The 20,125-nt window shown below is 37.0% G+C and overlaps 2 protein-coding genes across 2 annotated transcripts in view; one reads left to right on the top strand and one right to left on the bottom strand.

Moving 5' to 3' along the window:
- The window catches only part of LOC145666650 (alpha-galactosidase MYORG), a 172,398-nt gene extending 158,523 nt beyond the window's left edge, over positions 1-13,875 (bottom strand). Inside the window, exon 1 of the mRNA XM_081734101.1 lies at positions 13,512-13,875. Coding sequence (XP_081590227.1) covers positions 13,512-13,526 — 15 coding nt within the window. The 5' untranslated portion in view covers positions 13,527-13,875. The remainder of the gene's footprint in view (positions 1-13,511) is intronic.
- Positions 13,876-19,035: 5,160 nt separating this feature from the next.
- On the top strand, positions 19,036-19,911 carry LOC145666105 (uncharacterized). Its single transcript, XM_081733196.1, has one exon. The coding sequence runs from the start codon at positions 19,036-19,038 to the stop codon at positions 19,909-19,911; it is 876 nt and encodes a 291-aa protein (XP_081589322.1).
- The last annotated feature ends 214 nt before the right edge of the window (positions 19,912-20,125 follow it).

Below are 20,125 nucleotides of genomic sequence, written 5' to 3'. Positions count from 1 at the left end.
ATTCCGTAACTTTGGGGAACAGGCTTCAGTCCGAAAGACCGCTCCCCTAACCTTCGCAAAACCTTCACTGCTGGTAATTAGTAATAATAACGATTTAAAAACAATAAGAAAGGAAGTCAGCCAACTCACAGTACACGCACTATTTCTACATTCACAGATGGAATGAAGAAAAGCTTTGTCAGAATGGTTGAATGCTGAGTTGAATCCCCGACTTCCCGATAGAAGCGCAAAAGCTAACCACTTAGTCATGTTTGTTGTGCAGTTGTATTTAGCTGAACTCAAATATATTCCGTAGTCTTTTTTTTTTTGGGGGGGGGGCGGGGGAGGGTCCGTAATGATATGTTGAATCCCTCTTGTTAAAAATTCAGAAAACTTGAGGATTGGGTAAACCGTGACGGTGGTTATATAAAACTTAACTGTAGAATTTCAAGAATATACAGAACCAAAAACTCTAGATGTGCAGCCTATAAGTGTATCATATAAATCTAAGTATTTCTCTTATTTTTATTTTTATTTTATTTTGTTTCAAAAAGAGGGTATGGAATATTTTGAAATAAAAAAATGCTACATACAAGTTTGTTAATTTGTGTATTTTTTTTAAAGAAGTGTTTACTTTTAGGGTTGGTTGGTTTACACCAGCTGTTTTTTTTTTTAATAACTGGTTTAAACCAAAAAATAAAAAGAATGAAAAATGTGAATCGTGTGAACTTCATGCTGACGTTTCCACATATCAAGCCATCTGCATTAGTATTATTTCCTTTTCAGATTTTAATCAAGGTGTCCCATGTTCAATTCTCGGTCGAACCACAACCCTTCTTTCATGCGTAAACCAAGTAGCGGTTCGGACGTCACTTTAAGCGAAAGTCTTCTCCTTGATAACCTCAATATTACGTAAGGATGTTAAGCCTAAACATACGAAACGAAACCAAATTGTATATTTGTGCATGCGTGAATGCCTATTGTTTTATAAAGAAGCCAACGTTGCTTAAATATATTGGTAGCAGTTGGCAAAATTTATCGATTGCCTATGTAGCTTCCAACATTAGCTTGGATTGGACTTCCAATGATATCTACATACTAAATTTGTAATTTAATACCTCAGTTTTAGCGTACTGATTATGATACGTTGACCTTTAAATTTTACATGCAAAGCAATAACAGAATTTTCCCGTCATTGTTTTACATTTAAAGTAATGACGGGATTTTCGCGATGGCTAGCGCGGGAGTTTCTCAATTTAAGAAATTTACTGGCCGGACTTCTTTAAGCTTATGGGACCTCTTCCAACATAACCCCGTTTTGCATAATAAGACCAAGGCGGAACAAACTTATTTCTGTGAATATGTAATATAAATACATAAAGCAAAATATCTAAATCAAAAAACCTGGTTTAAACTCCCCCCCCCCAAAAAAAACGGGTTTTTGGCATTTTCAAAAACAACACTGCTTACATCTGTATATAGGAGGTTAAAAAATTCTTATTATGTACATTGCTTAATCCTTTGGAATTCATAATGTAAATATGTTGAATTATAATTGTTTGAAATATCTTTTTGAAATTCATGGTTTATTTTCGAGGTTTTATATTATTACCAGCATCAACCACTAATTAAATGACTTTTTGTGTTATAGAGAAGTGAAACAAAGTCTGCTTTATCAATTTAAAGCAGAATTTTGAAAAAAGCCCAAAATTTCCCAAGCAAAACAGCGAAGCAGAAAAAACAGAGTTTTTTTTTTTCTCAAAAAAGCCGGTTTTTTCCCAGCCCTTGCATCTCTAATCTAAAGTAAGAAACTGGCAGTAGAAATAGCAATACTTTCCTAAAATTTTATGTCATGTTTCCGTTTCGGGCTTAAAAGAAAGAGGTTTTGCTAAACACAATATTTAAGTCAGTTCCTCATACACATCGCAGATGCCTAAAGACATTTAAAAAAAATTAAATTTGATTCAAATCTACTGATAGTTATTGGTGCACCCCCTTAGAAAATCCTGGATATATATAGACGTGTGCAAATTATTAGACTAAAGTTTGGAAAATGAAGAAACTTAAATACATTTTAAAATAAATCCTGTATTGCTGCGTTCTTTCACCATGCTAAAAGAAATTTTAATACTCCTTTGCATAGACCTTCAGTTAAAATTAACACTTACAAAAGCAAAACTTCATGTGTTTTGCACTTAATACACATTAAAACATTATTTGAAATAGTAAAAACGTAATAACACACAATGCAAATTTGGTACGACGTACGTATATAGAAAGGACGAAGTCCAATTCATGTGCTAATAGAAGTATACAATGATGCAGTTTTTTTTTAAATCACTATTGTCAGTAAGAAATAAAAAGAATCATTACTTCCTATTGTCAAGATACACATAAAGTCCAGAACATACTCTAGCTTTAAAAACTATTAACTGTACACAATACAAATGGGGAAAAACAAAAAATTATCGAAAATTCTGGAAAATCGACGTTTGGTCGGTGATGCAGATAAGCAACAAAATTTTACTAGCCCAAGAAAAAAAGCTATTAGCCCACATTCCAATCGTGGTTATTGTAGTCTTTACTGTTAAATAACTCGCCCGCACCGATGAACCACTCGACCCGGCGAGTGCTTATTTGCATCCCTGATATTATATATATATATATATACAGTGGTCGAAGCGAGACGGTGTGCGGTGGTATGCCATACCACCTCTGGTTTTTCAGTGTTCAAGACACCGTCACTGGAGAGTAGATGCTAAATATCTTTAATAACTCCATTTTTATATACAGTAATTGTAGAATAGGTTTGCACTTAAAAAGATTGTATCTTATGTAGAAATAATTTCTAAGTTAACAACACGGACATTTTTGTTATCGTTTTACTACCTTTTGTATTTAAATTGAGGTGTCTTCAAAGAAGTTAATCTATTTTATAAGTTGATGTCTCATATTGAGTTGTTTCTTTCTTACGTACTGTATGTATGTGTCTTCTTGTCTTAATGTATATAAATGTCGTGTTTTGAACATGAGCGAATTTAGGAGTTGTCTGCTATGGGGGGCGGATCATCCAGGGGTTTGAAATATCCCTCAGTCGAGTGGAGTCCGCGAGTTTTCCCGCAGGAAATTGTTAAGATGGAAACTCTCTTTTTGAGTATTTTCGTGCATAATTCTGGCAAATACAATATAAGGGATTTTTTAAATATTTTTTTCAGAAAGTTGTTGGCGGGGGATCAAAGTCTCCATGTCCCCCCCCCGTAACTACAGAGAAGCTCTCCAATGGTTTTCAGTCATTATGTAAATAGAATTGCAATCTTTTAGACAACATACCCTCACTGTATTTCAACATTTAGATAGCCGGTATGTCGAGTCAAAATCATAAAACATACCTTCTCTGCTTTTTTCCACTTCGAACACCATATATATATATATATAGTTAAGATGTACAGAGTTTTACGCGTATCGTTCGTGGCTGCACCTAATTTTAGGGCTGAGATTGGGACACCCAAGTATTTGTAAAGTAAAGGAAAAGAAAATTGAAAGTTCGGAAAAATACCCCCAATTTCTCCGTAATTTATGGGTTAATTTGAAGTTCGATACATTTATGGTCATATTCGTTTTCTCAGGTAATATACAGAGTGATTCTTTACAGGGTTTACAACTTCAATCAGTTATAGTTCTTTATTGGAACCACATACACACTTGGTTTATATGTCATTATACTGCAAAACACTTCCGGTTTTTTTTTTTGTGTGTGTGTGTGTGACAAATCCATTATCTCTCAATGTGTGCACCTGCGGTCATCCTGGACACATCCCAAATAAAGTCAATTTCCTGCCAAACAGTAACCAGCATTTCGGGGTAAAGTCCGCGATGGCTGCTGTGATGCGATGTTTCAGTTCAGTAACATTATCAGATAGGGGAGGGATGTACACCTTATCTTTCACAAACCCCCACAGAAAGAAGTCAAGTGGCGTGTAATCTGGAGATCGTGGCGGACAGGCAATTGGTCTACCACGACTTATCCACTTATCTGGGAACGCGCTGATCAAGAAATTCCCTTACGTCTATCAGGCAGTGCGGGGGCGCGCCACCATCTTGTTGCCACCATAAGCGGCCATTATGATCATCTTCATCTAACTGTGGAATAAGAAAGTTCTGGAGCATATTAAGATAGGCGATGCCGGTGATGGTGCTCTTAGCATCGGCCGGAAAGGTGAAAAGTTGACTCGTCACTGAATACCACATTGTTCAAGAATGACTTATCACCATTAATGCGATCCAACATTGTAATACAGACTTCATGTCGGGTATGTTTATCCGCTTCACTCACACGGGAGGGTCCCACAAGTTGTCGCTAAAATCTGATAGCCGCATAGTACATCTGAAAGAGCATCACGAGAAATGAACATGAGCAAAATTTAAGGTGCTATGGACCAGAAGGATAGGAGCTAGGGGCCTTCAAAATTTGGTTATCCAAAAAATTATATCATGGAATTATGTACGTTTAAAGTAAATATCTTGAAAACCGTTAAAGCAATCAAAACAAAAGTTGCACAATGTAATGAAAACGAAATGTCCTATTGAAAACCACAAACAGTGTTGCCATAAATGAAGCAGTGTTGCCAACTCAACATAAAATATTTTACTTGAAATAGTACCATATACAAGTGTACACAGATTTAAAATGCACTATTATCACTAAACATAGCAGTAAAGTGTAGTGGTACAGTATTGCACACTATTGAAGCTACGTGTGCTGAAAATGTACAATGAAGAAGTCTGATTTGTGGCAACGTGAGACCTGATAAAGGAATCTAGGTCTCATACTATGAATTTAGTTCAAATGCATAACACACATAGTATAACATAGCAAAATGTCAGCAGTGTCACAAAATATTGATGTATTTAAAAAATGAAATGGAGTTATGTCATTTTTACATCCTTTGTCAGCTCCGAAACTATATAGGAGTGTAAAGTGGGATACAAATCTCTATGAAAGAGAAAGATTACAATGAAATGTAAGGTGAAAACTACAACAAAAACATGTCCGAGGCGGGATTGGAACCCGCGATGCCTAATATGTCGGTTATCCAACCTGCTAGACCACACGGCTATCCTGACCGACTAAAAACGAAATGAGGTAGTAATAAAATACTTCCAATGTGAATATGGTAATATTACAGTGTATAAACTTAATTATATGGTATGTTGAAGAGGAAGTAAAAGAATATGTCACTTAACACGAAAGACAGAAATCAGGAAAGTACTCTTCCAAATATTGATAAGATAATGAGAACCAGTTTACAGGATTAGAAAACACGTATTTCTTTCCTCACGTGTATCGTTTTGTATTCTCGAGTTGTCTTCTTAATAATCGGGGCTACAGAAGTATAATGCGAGCTCCTTCGTGGCTAAGCGGTTAGCGTACGCGACTTTGGCGTGGGAGACCCTGGTTCGATTCCTGGCAGGAGCTCATGTGGTTCGGTTTTCACATTAATCAGTAGGTCCCGTCTCATATAGCCTCGCTGCTGAAAGGGACATTAAACTCAAAATCAACTCAACTCAAGAAGTAATGCAAAATCCTCACTTGTTTCTAATGCATTCCTTTATTACCATTTGTTACCACATATCAGACTTCTCTATTGTACGTTTTCAGTACATGTAGCTCCAATAGTGTGCAACACTGTACCACTACACTCACTGTTGTGTTAAGTGATAATAGTGCATTTTAAATCTGTGCACACTTCTATATGGTACTATTTCAAACAAAATATTTTAAGCTGGGTTGGCAACACTGCTTCACCTATGGGAACACTGTTTGTTTTTTTCCATAGGACATTTTGTTCTCATTACATTGTGCAACTTTTGTTTTGATTGCTTTAACGGTTTTCAAGATATTTACTTTAAACATACATAATTCCATGATATGATTTTTTGGATATTCAAGTTTTGAAGCCCGCTAGCATCTTAAATTTTGGTCCATAGCACCTTAAATTTTGTTCATGTTCATTTCTCATTATGTTCTTTCAGATGTACTATGCGCAATTAGATTTTAGCGACAACTTGTGGAACCCTCCCGTCTCAGTGCTTGAACCAAGGACAGTCTGTATGGCTTCATGGACAAACGTCTCCGCAATACACGCGAAACAGTAGTCTAAGGGATACCAGTTCCTTGTGATTCACGTCGTGTAGATTTTCGAGAACTGCGGACAAAACTCTCCCGAACTTCTTCCACCACATCGTCAGTCACGGGTGAGCGCCCTGGAGCCTTTCTGCGTTGCACAAAACAACCTGTTTTGAATTGAATTGAAAATGTCTTTATTCATGAGGCGAGGTTCAGCCATAGGCTGCTCTACCACCTAACCCCAACAAAAGTACAATCAGGAATGTCACATGGGAATATATATAAAGATATTATACACGTACATATGTAACGACAATAAACATATAACGTTTAGTTAACTACAAACTAATATTACAGGGGTGCCCACAAGGGGGGGCTATGACGCAAACTGCGTCATTGAAATATTGGGGGGGGGTTAAAAATCTATATAAATATGTTTGAGAAGGTGTAAAAATTAATCGAAAATATTTTTTTTCATGGAAGAACACCTACGGATAGCCAATTGAGGGGGGGTGCGTCATCGACATGAGGGGGGTGGGCACCACTGAATATTATATATATATATATATATATATATATATATATATATATATATATATATATATATATATATTAAAGAAAACCAATATGAAGTATGAATATAATAGTTGTTTAGATACAATAGGCCTAATACTTGTCTTCTATATTACAATATGCATACACAATTGGTTTATTTGCTGCAGGCTAAGGCGTAGTGTTCAAGCTAAGTTTCTGTTCATGTAAAAGATGACTCTTTACCCTACGTTTGAAGGTCAAGAATCCTTTGCACTCGATTATATCGGAAGGTAATGAATTCCAGGCTCTCACAGCTGAAATAGAGAATGATTTCGCTGCTTTTGTTAATGTATGCCGCGGGATGTCAAATGTACGGGAACGTTTTGTTTCGTATGGATGGATTTCATTTCGGAACGTCAGCTTACTTTTAAGATATAGAGGGCCATTATTATGTATGACCTTATGTATCTGGCAGTACAGATGCAACAAACGCCTCCTTGACATAGTTAGAATGCTGTTTTGATTTAGTAAGGGCAGTATATGTTCACACTTTCGCGTGTTATAGATAAATCTCATGCAGGCATTTTGTACTTTTTGGATTGACATTGCTAAGGATTTAGTAATGGCTGGTCCATATACAGAATCACAATAGTCGAACAGTGGAAAAATAAGTGTGTTCACTAAATACAGTTTTGTGTTCTGATTTAGAAAATCATTATATTTGTATAATAATCGCAGAATTGATATTGATTTATTACATACAGTAGATATATGTCGGTTCCAGTTTAACTCACCATCTAGTATTAATCCGAGATTTTTTACTGAAGGTGAGTAATCTAACGGCGTGTCTCGAATGGAAATATTAATTTGTCCAGTTTCCAATTTCCTAAGATTTTCTCTTGTTCCCATGACTGTAAATATGCATTTACTTGCGTTTATTTTCAAAGAATTGGACAAGCACCAATCACTAAATATTTCTAAGTCCTTATTGATGAGGGCTGCACTTTGTAAGGTGTGCTCTGGAGACGCGGCTAAGCAGAGTTGTGTATCATCCGCGTACAGATGTATTCTAGAGTGTAGCTTTGGTACGTCTGCTGTATATAGACAAAATAGCAGAGGTCCTAGTATTGATCCCTGTGGCACTCCTCTTTGAAGACTGATTCGGTTTGATACTACAAGTTTAGGATCTCTTAGTACCACTCTTTGTTGCCTATCTGAAAGATATGATCTGAACCACTGGATCGTGTTGGTGGAAAAGTTATAGTATTTCATTTTAGCTAAGAGTAAGTCGTGATGAACTGAATCAAATGCTTTAGTAAGATCTAATAATACCAGGAATGATATCTGGTTGTTATCTAATGCTCGAAAAATGTCGTCAGTGATATGAAGTAGGGCTGTGGCAGTGCTATGTGAATTGCGAAAGCCTGATTGGTGTTGGGGTAAGATATTATTATTAATGACGTAATCATTGAGCTGGTTATGCACAAGTTTCTCCATAACTTTGGACAATATTGGTAATAGGCTAATAGGCCTAAGGTCGTTTAGAGATGATACATTTTGCTTTTTCGCTATAGGCATTACAAAAGCTTCTTTCCAGGATAATGGAAAGGAGCATGTGGTTATGGAATAATTTATTATATGTGTTAATGGTGATATAATGTGTGGTAAAACAAGTCTAAGCATCTTTCCTGTAATGCCTTCGTGTCCAGCTGCATTTGAATTTAATTTTTTAATAGCATTCTGAACACCAAAGTTGCTTATATTACGGAGTTCGAATGAATTCATACTTGAACAGAATTTAGTATTATTATATACAGTTAGGCGGTTTTGAACTGCATTCTCGTCGATATTTCTATCATTACAAATTTCACCAAAGTACGCGTTAATCTCATTGCAGTCTGCAAGATCATCTGGTAATGCTTGTGAATTTTTTCGACTACTAATACCGAGGGTTCTTAATTTATTCCATACGTCCTTGGAGCTCAGATTATAACTATTGAAAAACTGTGTGAAATATGCTCTTTTCTCTTGTCGTATCACGGCTGTAGTAAAGTTCCGTAGTTGTTTGTATTCATTCCAAAGAACATCAGTTCTTGTCCTTCTGAATTTGAGATATGCACGATTTTTTAATTTTATTAGAAGCTGGACGTTGTCAGTTAACCACGGACTGTTGTTTTTTGTAATCCTCGAAGAGCATAGAGGGGCATGTTTATCAAAAATGCTAACTATGGTGTTTTCTAAGAATTCGACTTTCTTATCTACGTCAGGTAGGTTTTCAATTGGTTTCCAATCTATGCGTTCTATATCACTAGTGAATTTGGACTGATCAAAATACTTAAAATTGCGATATGTCTTTATTTTGCTCTTGTCTTTTGTTGGCTTTTCTAATTGCAAACATATATATGCTAAAGAGTGATCTGAAGTACCGATTGGTAGTTTTACTCCACTGGAGTGAATTATATTGATATTGCTAGTAATAAATACATCAAGAAGTGTTTCAGTGGTTTCAGTGATGCGTGTTGGTTCGTTTAAGATTTGTGACAGCTGAAAGCTATCAAGTATTGAACATAAATAAGCTGTGTCACGCTTCGAAGGCGTAAGGAAATCACAATTTAGATCTCCTATGATGAGCAGATTATCAGTCATAGAGCCTACATTCGTGATTACTTCTTCGAGCATCGCCAATTTAGTGTATGCAACGCTGGGTGGTCTGTATATGGCACATATGCCTAACCTAACCGAATTTATGGTAATTTTGAGACATACACAGTCAATTTCGTCTTTATGCGATACATCAACATTAAGCAGTTTCACATTTAAATTACTACGGAAATATACAGCAACTCCTCCTCCTCGCCTGTCCGTCCGATCACTTCTCAACAAACGATAGTTGTTTATTTCAACGGCTGATGAGTTTAGGGCACTATCGAGCCATGATTCAGTTATGACAATAAGATCGTATTTTTCCTCGTTTGCCAAGATTCGCAATTCGTCAATTTTTGGAGCGAGGGAGCGAACATTTGCTTGAGCAATGCTAAGCTTCGTTGATTTTTTATCGGGAGGCCTATGCTGTATAAAAGATTCATTAGTACTGTTCGTGAGAGTTGTATTGGTTCCTACTGTATATGGTGTTCTATTCATAAATTAGAAATCTACTGAGTGTTGCATAAAAATTGAATATAACCTGAGTGCATGGATGACTATGTAAATATATGGAGATATTTAACTTAAGATATTCTATTAGCTTACCTTGACCTGCAGCAACCAAACAACCAATTAAGATACACAAATTTGAACACATTATAAATATTATACCTATACAAACACTAGAAATATAATTGTCACTATCAAAAGTAGAAAATACGAATTGCAAAAGAATAAACGTATCAATAAATGTTTCACTGTTTCACTAAATGTCTAGTGCCATTTGTACACTGTTAGTCGGCTGGGTGGTTAGATGCCGTATAGTGTGCGAAACATACGCTGTACACTCGTTGCTGACTTCGTTTCTTCAAACCAAAACACGCACTTTGTTCTTTCTGCATCATTGAAAGTCTCCATTTTCAACGACTGACCGGTAGCGCCGTGTGTGGTCAACTCCGCAACTACTCACTACGGGAGTCAAACTTGAAGTGTTCTGCAGTATAATGACATATAAATAAGTCTGTATGTGGTTCCAATAAAGAATTATAACATTGAAGTTGTAAACCCTATAAAGAATCACCCTGTATATATTCATTCCGAATTTTTTTTTCCATAATTATATAATCGACAAGAAAACTACATACACTTCTACGCATTGGTGCCTCTGGCATGTAAAATTGGAGGGGGGCATGTAAAATTGGCATGTAAAATATTAGCATCAAAGAATATGATTTAAATGGTACTACCTAGCCCAGCCTGTTTGTTATATTCGATTTAATTTGTTACCTTTCTGCTTACCTTTTCAGACTCCCTTAGATATATAAAGAACTCTGTTCTGTTATAATCGTTTAACAGCCTGAATATTATATTCCAAATAAATATAATAATTATTATTTATATGGTAATCTGTCATTAGTAAATAAATAAAATAGTGAATATTTTGTACTTCAAAATATTAGGGGGACGCGTCCACCTCGTCTCATCCACCAGAGACGCCCGTGCTTTTATGTACAATGCTCTTTCTTAATAAGTTCTGCACAAGGAAACTACTTAATTTGATATGATTTAGGGTTCATGAAGGTGAGCATGGACTTCTGTTGACAACTGAACAAAAGAGTTGGCGAAACGAGTGTCGACTGATAAACAAGTATTACGGTACATAGATTAATACGTGACAGTAACTGATATAAATTCAATGGTTAACACCAAATGAAATCTTTGAGTTTTACGTCCCACGGTTATGCCGGTTAGACTAAAGGAGACGGTGATGATGAGAGATGAGTGAAATGGTGGAATGAAGAAAGTGGGAGGAAACGGGAGAACCCCGAGAAAACCCACGAGCACGGTGTTTGTCCACCACAAAGTTCACTTGGCGGGGGCTGGGATCGAACCCGGGACCCCAAGCACCAGAGGTGAACGCTCTACCACTGAGCCACCGCGCCCCCCTGGTTAACACCAAATAATAATATGATTTTAATGCAAGTTCCCACATAAGCTCTACTGGAAAATTATTTTGCTATCACAACATGTATATGTGCAAACTTCTTACATGGATGTCCTTGGTTCGATCCCAGCTCGCGCCAAGTGAACTTTGTGGTGGACAAGCACAGTGTGCGTGGGTTTCCTCGGAGTTTTCCCGTTTCCTCCCTCTTTCTTCATCCTACCATTTCATTTCTTTCTCATCACCACCTTCTCCTTTAGCCTAATCAACATAACCGTTGGACGTAAAACTCAAAGATTTCATTTTCATTCTTGTTACTTGGATGGATGGCTTTTACCTTCTTCCTGACAGATTTTAATACGGTGTTGGTAGACGGGAGGACGGGGATCTTCGCACCTGATAATTTTCTGTATAATGTCTAAGGTTTCTATTTGGCGATATTTTACCACTAGATCCGACGATATTGCTGCTAGTTTGATTAAGACAAGACTAAATCAAGCAATCTGTGAGGGGGTGCAGGTAATTTCATTTTCCAGAGTTGGCAATTCTACGAGCACACTCTGTAACGGTTTGTATCAACGCTATGCAAAATTTACGATAGTTGGCATAGCAGTTAATTGATTTTATTTATTTATTTATTTATTTGCGTTGCACTGCTGTACGCAGAATTTTACGAAAGCTGGTAAGAAATGACCCCTTACTTATATCCCATATCAATGTTTGAGTTCTTCTATGATTGTAAATGTGCTTTGGGTAAACTATAGTATTAAAATTTGAAACAGATACTATGTCAAAACCTCACTCTAAAAGTTGTGCATGAGTTTCTTGATCATCTTTATACAGTAGTTAACTTACATTTCTTGATTGTCTTATAGAGTAGTTAACTTAGGCTACTAGATTCTTGTTTATTACTACTTTGTAATGTAGGCCTACTTTTTTATTCATTAAACGGCAATGTTGTTTGTTTCCAAAAAGTAGGCCTTCTGTTTTCTTTCTCATATTATAATCCGATATTTTGAATATGATTTTCATACTTTGGAGGGAAGAGGGACATATTTCACAAATTCCTCTGGGTTCAACCATGCGTACTTGCATGCTTATGAATGACAGCTTTTTCTTTTTCACTACATGAGTTACGATAAATAATTTATTTTCTTCTTTCAAATTAAACCAAACCAAACCACAGTGTGTAATTAAAATATAATTTGTGCATGTGAAATGTTAGCATGTCCCCACAATATTTAATAGCTAACGATGCAGTAGATTTCAACCCCAAACAATAGGCTTGTTAACGAAGGTTGGAGGAAAAGACATGCGAATGATAGTGATTAACATGTTGCGAGTTGTGAAACTAAGAATGAGGACGAGATATGAGTTGCGGCTGTCTCGTCTCAAAAATGTCTCGAAAAGTGATGTGACGTCTCAAAAACTTTAATTTTCTCTTGGAACATTTCTGTCTCGTCTCGGAAATCGGATCGTTCAGAGCACAAGGGATTCAAGTTCAATTTCCAAAGTTTTGAGATAACCTCCGTTATGCACTAAACGTCCCAATTCTATCCCGTCCGGTGCGCAACCTTATATGAAACAGACATAAATGGACAGGCATCCGTATGCCAGTTAAGTCGAATAGTAGACAATTATTTTCATTATTTCCTGGTTTCTAAATAAAGATGAATAAGACAGTGGAAAGAGAAAATTATATTTTGTAATAGAATAGTGAAATGAAAATTTTGAGTTTTACGTCCCACAGTTAGCCGGCTAGCTAAAGGAGACAGTGATGATGAGAAATGTTTGAAATGGTGGAATGAAGAAAGTAAGAGGAAACGGAAGAACCCCTAGAAAACCCACGCACACGGTGTTTGTCCACCACAAAGTTCACTTGGCGGGAGCAGGGTTTGAACCCGCGACCCGATGCACCAGAGGTGAATGCTCTACCACTGAGCCACCGTGCCCCTGTAGTAGAATAAGTAAGCCTAAATAAAAATTCAAATTCTAATTTTTCACATTAAACCAGTGGCAGCTTTAGCGGGTAGGCCGGGTAGTCACGAGTCTACTCAAAAATTTTGAAAAATACATAAACGCTAAAGATACAATAAATTTACATATTTATTTTCAACTATTTATATTAATGATAGATAATTATTTTACAAATAACTGTAAAAGTAATTTCCTACTGTCATTAATCAATCAAATTTGTATATGTATCCATAAGCGAGGGAGCGGGTCTACCCAAAATTAAAATCCTGAAGCCGCCCCTGCATTAAACGCAGACAATTTAAAGATTACCTCTTTTGCGGCCATCTTCTATTGTTATTGTCCCTTCTTTACGTGAAGACTACTTGTTGAGTCAAAATTCATTCACAACAGAAGTAAAACCAGGAATCGCCACTTCAGGTTTCCGCCGACATCACTCGAAAGCGAAAAACGCGATAAACCGTTGCTCACCGGAGCACGAAGTCTAGCTGTAGATACACAACTGAAAGTCAAAATATTTACTAAAATAAACCACCTCAGGGGGACTTAGAAAATCACTTCTGTCTCAACTCTGATCACGACAAAGTGCTATGGAGATGTGTATTGAAGTTACTGTTTATGAGACAACCTTGCTTTTGCGTTGGTGCAACGAGAGCTTTTGTTTTGCTAACTGAAGCTCATGTAGCTGGAAGGCATGATTGGTTAAAGGAAAGAAAAGAAGAAAAAAACACCGTGAAATGTCCTGAGGCTTCAATGTTACTTGCTGTCTTATAATAAGATGCACACGCTCGCGTAATGGCAACGTTGCTTCAATGTTTCACACTCCTACACCAACTACTGTGCGTGACGTCACCAAAAACATGTTAATTAGCAGCTGTCTTGTAAAAAAAAAACCTTACAAGGGAAAAAATCCTCTTGTACTTTGCGGCACAAAGCGCATCCGTCCGGAACATTTTTTCTTTTTTCTTAAATATAAACACATTTCTTTACGTACAGGTCGTATTGTGACTTTTTCCTATTCAAATGCAAAATAATGAACGAAAGAAAGCTGAATCTGGTTTTAAATAGTGGCGGATTCAGAAGGGGGCGTCTCTCTCCAGATGTAACTCTTTCGAGTAGCCCCACGTGGCGTAGTCGCTAACACTATCGCCTTTGGTGCGAGCGGTCCCGGGTTCGATTCCTGGTGAGGCCACTCGGTCGAAAAAGTGTAACAGCTTCTTCAGGCCAGCCCTCTTGAGTGAGGTTTTCTCTGAGTTTCCCTCATTCACACTATTCAAATGCCGGTGTAGCAGGAAAATCAGACCCCAGGAAAATTGTCACCCCGGGGTGCTATTTTTCCCAGGAAAATATGACCCCAGGAATCACCTTTACACGGGGTGATACTTTTCCTAGGAAAATTATCACCCCGGGGTGTTAATTTTCCCAGGAAAATTGTCAGCCCGGGGGCATAAATTTCCCGAATATCAATTTAAAATGTACGTATGGGGGTATAATTTTCCTGGCCAGGAAAAATGGACCCCCAACTAACAAACACAGTAAAAAACTACGAAATAATTCAATCCTTTGTCATTCTTTAGAAAGCCGATTTGTCCACACCGTAGGGTGAGGGTATAATTTTCCTGGCCAGGAAAAATGGACCCCACCTAAAAAACGCTGAAAATAAGCACCAAAAAATTAAAACTTTTATCATTTCATTAGTCTTTGAAAACGAGATTTGTCCGCACAGTAAGGTGGGGGTATAATTTTCCTGGCCAGGAAAAATGGACCCCCACTTTAAAAAGGCTGAAAATAACCACCAAAAAATTCAATATCTTGTCATTTCATTAGTCTTTAGAAAGGAGATTTGTCCACACTGTAGGGTGGGGATATAATTTTCCTGGCCAGGAAAAATGGACCCCACCTAAAAAAAAACGCTGAAAATAAGCACCAAAAAATTAAAACTTTTATCATTTCATTAGTCTTTGAAAACGAGATTTGTCCGCACAGTAGGGTGGGGGTATAATTTTCCTGGCCAGGAAAACTGGACCCCACCTAAGAAACGCAGTAAATAACAACCAAAAAATTCAATCTTTGGTCATTTCATTAGTCTTTAGAAAGGAGATTTGTACATGCACTATGATGGGGGTACAATTTTTCTGGCCAGGAAAAATGGACCCCCACGTAAAAATCGCAGTAAATAACCGCCAAAAAATTCAATCTTTTGTCATTTCATTAGTCTTTAGGTAGGAGATTTGTCCACACAGTAGGGTTTTGGTATAATTTTCCTGGCCAGGAAAAATGGACCCCACCTAAAAAACGCTGAAAATAAGCACCAAAAAATTAAAACTTTTGTCATTTTGTTAGTCTTTACAAAGGAGATTTGTTCACAAAGTAGGGTGGGGTTATAATTTTCCTGGGCAGGAAAAATGGACCCCACCTAAAAAACGCTGAAAATAACCACCAAAACACAAAAAAATTGTCATTTCATTATTCTTTACAAAGGAGATTTGTCCACACTGTAGGGTGGTAGTATAATTTTCCTGGCCAGGAAAAATGAACACCCACCTAAAAAAAACCTGAAAAATACCACCAAAAAATTCAATACTTTGTCATTTCATTACTCTATAGAAATGAGATTTGTCCATACAGTAGGATGGGGGTATAATTTTCCTGATCAGGAAAAATGGACCCCCACCTAAAAAACGTTGAAAATAACCACCAAAAAATTAAATCTTTTGTCATTTCATTAGTCTTTACATAGGAGAGTTGTCCACACTGTAGGGTGAGGGTACAATTTTCCTGGCCAGGGAAAATGGACCCACACCTAATAAACACTGAAAATAACCACCAAAAATTCAAAATTTTGTCATTTTGTTAGTCTTTACAAAAGAGATTTGTTCACAAAGTAGGGTGGGGTTATAATTTTCCAGGCCAGGAAAAATGGACCCCCATCTAAGAAACGCAGTAAATAACCACCAAAACACAAAAAATGTCATTTCATTAGTTTTTAGAAAGGAGATTTGTCCATACAGTAGGGTGTGGGTATAATTTTCCTGGCCAGGAAAAATGTACCCCACCTAAAAAAACTCTGAAATAACCACCAAAAAATTCAATCTTTTGTCATTTCATTAGTCTTTAGAAAGAGGATTTGTCCATATACTAACGTTGGGGTATAGTTGTCCTGGCCAGGAAATATTGACTCCACCTAACATAGTAAATAACCATAAAAAAATTCAAACTTTTTTCATTTTGTTAGTCTTTACAAAGGAGATTTGTTCATACAGTAGGGTGGGGGTATAATTTTCCTGGCCCGGAAAAATGGACCCACACGTAAAAAAAACGCTGAAAATAAGCACCAAAAAATTAAAATTTTTGTCATTTCATTAGTCTTTGGAAGCGAGATTTGTCCACACAGTAGGGTGGGGGTATAATTTTCCTGACCCGGAGAATTGGACCCAAACGTAACATACACAATAAATAACCACCGAAAAATTAAATCTTTTGTCATTTCATTAATCTTCTTAAGGGAGATTTGCTCACATACTATGGTGAGAGTATAATTTTCCTGGCCAGGAAAAATGGACTCCAACCTAACAAACACAATAAAGAACCACCAAATAATTCACTCTTTTGTCATTCCATTGGTCTTTTGAAAGGAGATTTGTTCACACAGTACGGTGGTGGTATATTCCTTGAAAGGAAAATGGACTAAATCTAATAAACATAGTAAATAAAGACCAAAAAATTCAATCTTTGTCATTTCGTAGATCTTCTGAAAGGAGATTTGTCCACACTGTAGAGTGGGGGTATAGTTTTTCTGGCTAGGAAAATGGACAACCACCCTACTGTATGGAAAAATCTCCTTTCTAAAGACTAATGAAATTAGAAGAAATTGAATTTTTCGGTGGTTGTTTTCAGTGTTTTTTACGTGGTGGTCCCTTTTTCCTGGCCAGGAAAATTATATCCATACCCTACTGTATGGACAAATCTCCTTTTTAAAGACTAATGAAATGACAAAAGATTGACTTTTTTGGTGGTTATTTTCAACGCTTTTAGGTGGGGGTCCATTTTTCCTGGCCAGGAAAATTATACCCCCATTCTACTGTATGGACAAATCCCCTTTCGAAAGACTAATGAAATGACAAAGTATTGAATTTTTGGTGGTTTTTTAAGGGTTTTTTAGGTGGGGGTCCATTTTTCCTGGCGAAATAAATTATACCCTACCATACAGTGTGGACAAATCTCCTTTCTAAAGACTAATGAAATGAGAAAAAATTGAATTTTTCGGTGGTTATTTTCAGCGGTTTTTAGGTGGGTGTTCATTTTTCCTGGCCAGGAAAATTATACCCCCACTCTACTGTGTGAACAAATCTCCTTTGTAAAGACTAACAAAATGACAAAATTTTGAATTTTTGGTGGTTATTTTCAGTGTTTTTTAGATGGGGTCCATTTTTCCTGGCCAGGAAAATTGTACCCCCACCTTAGTGTGTGGACAACTCTCTTATGTAAAGACTAATGAAATGACAAAAGTTTTAATTTTTTGGTGCTTATTTTCAGCGTTTTTTAGGTGGGGTCCATTTTTCCTGGCCAGGAAAATTATACCCCACTCTACTGTGTGGACAAATATCCTTTCTAAAGGCTAATGAAATGACAAAAGATTGAATTTTATGGTGGTTATTTTCAATGTTTTTTAGGTGGGTGTTCATTTTTCCTGGCCAGGAAAATTATACCCCCACCCTACAGTGTGGACAAATCTCCTTTCTAAAGACTAATGGAATTAATTTTTTTTGTTTTTGTTTTGTTTTTTGGTGGTTATTTACTGCGTTTCTTAGCTGAGGGTCCATTTTTCCTGGCCAGGAAAATTATACCCCCATCCTACTCTATGGACAAATCTCCTTTCTAAAGACTAATGAAATGACAAAAGATTGAATATTTTGGTGTTTATTTTCAGCGTTTTTTTAGGTGGGTGTCTATTTTTCCTGGCCAGGAAAATTATACCCCCATCCTACTGTATGGACAAATCTCCTTTCTAAAGACTAATGAAATGACAAATGATTGAATTTTTTGGAAAATTATCGGGAAATTTATGCCCCCGGGGTGACAATTTTCCTGGGGTCTGATTTTCCTGATACACCGGGAATCGGATTCAGTAAAAACGGGACGCGCGAAAACACCATAAAAAGTTCCTACGGTGTTGTACGAAGCTGCAGAAAAACTTGCAGAAGTTTTGATTTGGAGCAGAAAATGGAAAGAAGGTAAGTTACCATGAAAAAAATCACTGGTAAAATAGTTCGACTAACTATAGTAGTATTAAACAAGTGTGTCTTTATGGAAATCAGTAATGAAATGAGAGGAACTTTGGTAGCAATATTTAAGGGGTTTGTGAGGGGCATGAGAATTTATTTAGAAATATCATATTGCTTGTATGCAAAAAGTAAAAATATTTCCGAGAATGTGAAAACCTTTTCTGTAGAATATGTAGGTGTATGCATTTAGGTAAAACTAAATAAGTTATTAGTAGTATGAGAAATAAATTGTTATGGTCCCTAATACCCCAAATAGTGGTCCTTAAGACCCCAAAGGACAAAAAAGTGCAGTTCTATATTGCAATAGTCATAATGTGAAATGACGTATGTGTCCCTAAAAGTTAATGGACAGATGTTAAAAATACATGAGTACAAAATATTACAGAAATAGGTTTTTATTTTCATATGTTTTGCACTGATTTTGCAATTATGCTATGTGGTCCTAATTTCCCCCTTTTTCTCTTTCTCGTAGGAAATGGTGCGCCATTACAAAAAAAAAAAAAAAGTACACAGGGAGAAAAAATTACGCCACCCAAGAAGATGCTGCTGCCATGGAACAAGCATTTGATGCTGTAACAAGTGGCAGATTGGGTATCCGAGCAGCAGCACGAACCTACAAGGTGAGTAAAACGTCACTACTACGGAGATTACACACTACGTGTCCACTAAAAGCGCGTCCTGGAACGGCTACTGCATTAACATCTGAGGAAGAATCACAATTAGAAGAGTGCTTGATTCTATTTGCCGAATGGGGTTTTGGAATGAGCAAACAAGATTTGTGTGACGTCGTTCAAGAATATTGTGTGTCGCAAAAAAAAAAGGATGTACCCTTCAAAAGCGGACGACCATGTCCCGACTGGGTGAATGGGTTTCTTTGTCGTCATCCGAAACTTTCACTGAGAAAGACTGAACAGTGTGGAAGGAATAGATTGCAAGCAACATACGAAGACGTCATAAAAGATTGGTTCGACTTACTAGAGAGTACTCTGGATAAGTATGATATTAAAAATTGCCCAGAGTACATTTTCAACTCTGATGAAAGTGGTTTCGTGACTGATCCAAAGAGCAACGTGATAATTGCCAGAAAAGGGGTGAAACAGGTGAATCAAGTTATTGGGGGGATTGGTCGTGAGCAAATAACTGTCAGTGTTTGTGCATCAGCCAGTGGTACTATTCTTCCTCAATACATTATGTACAAAAGCAAACATTTGTATGATAAATGGACCTTGCGAGGGCCTCCTGCAGCGCGATACACAAGAAGCCCTAATGGTTGGATGGGGAAGGAGCACTTTATGGATTGGTTTGAGAAATTGTTTTTGCCGTCTACGAGGGATTTATCTCAGAAAACAAGGCTACTTATTTTTGATGGACACTTGTCACACCTTAGCTATGAACTATCTATCCTTGCAGTTGAACACAATATCTAATTACTGCATCTACCTTCTCATTTGACTCATTTATTACAACCTTTGGACAAAAATGTGTTTCGTTGTCTGAAGACGCAATGGCAGAAGAAGTTATGTCTTCACGCTAGAGTCAGCTCCGGACAGGTAGAGAAAATTATGTTTCCCAAGCTCTTAGCAGATGTACTGCAAACAGTTTCACCGCAGAACGTTCGAAGTGGGTTCCCTGCATGTGGGA

This window comes from Thermobia domestica, chromosome 12 (genome assembly GCF_964235325.1).
Source record: "Thermobia domestica chromosome 12, izTheDome1.hap1.1, whole genome shotgun sequence".
Taxonomy (NCBI): Eukaryota; Metazoa; Arthropoda; class Insecta; order Zygentoma; family Lepismatidae; genus Thermobia; species Thermobia domestica.
This window is presented reverse-complemented; position numbering and strand designations above follow the sequence as displayed.

What these genes read in the sequence shown, in the direction of transcription:
- LOC145666105 (XM_081733196.1), top strand. Translation starts at nt 19,036, where the DNA reads ATGGAACAAGCATTTGATGCTGTAACAAGTGGCAGATTGGGTATCCGA.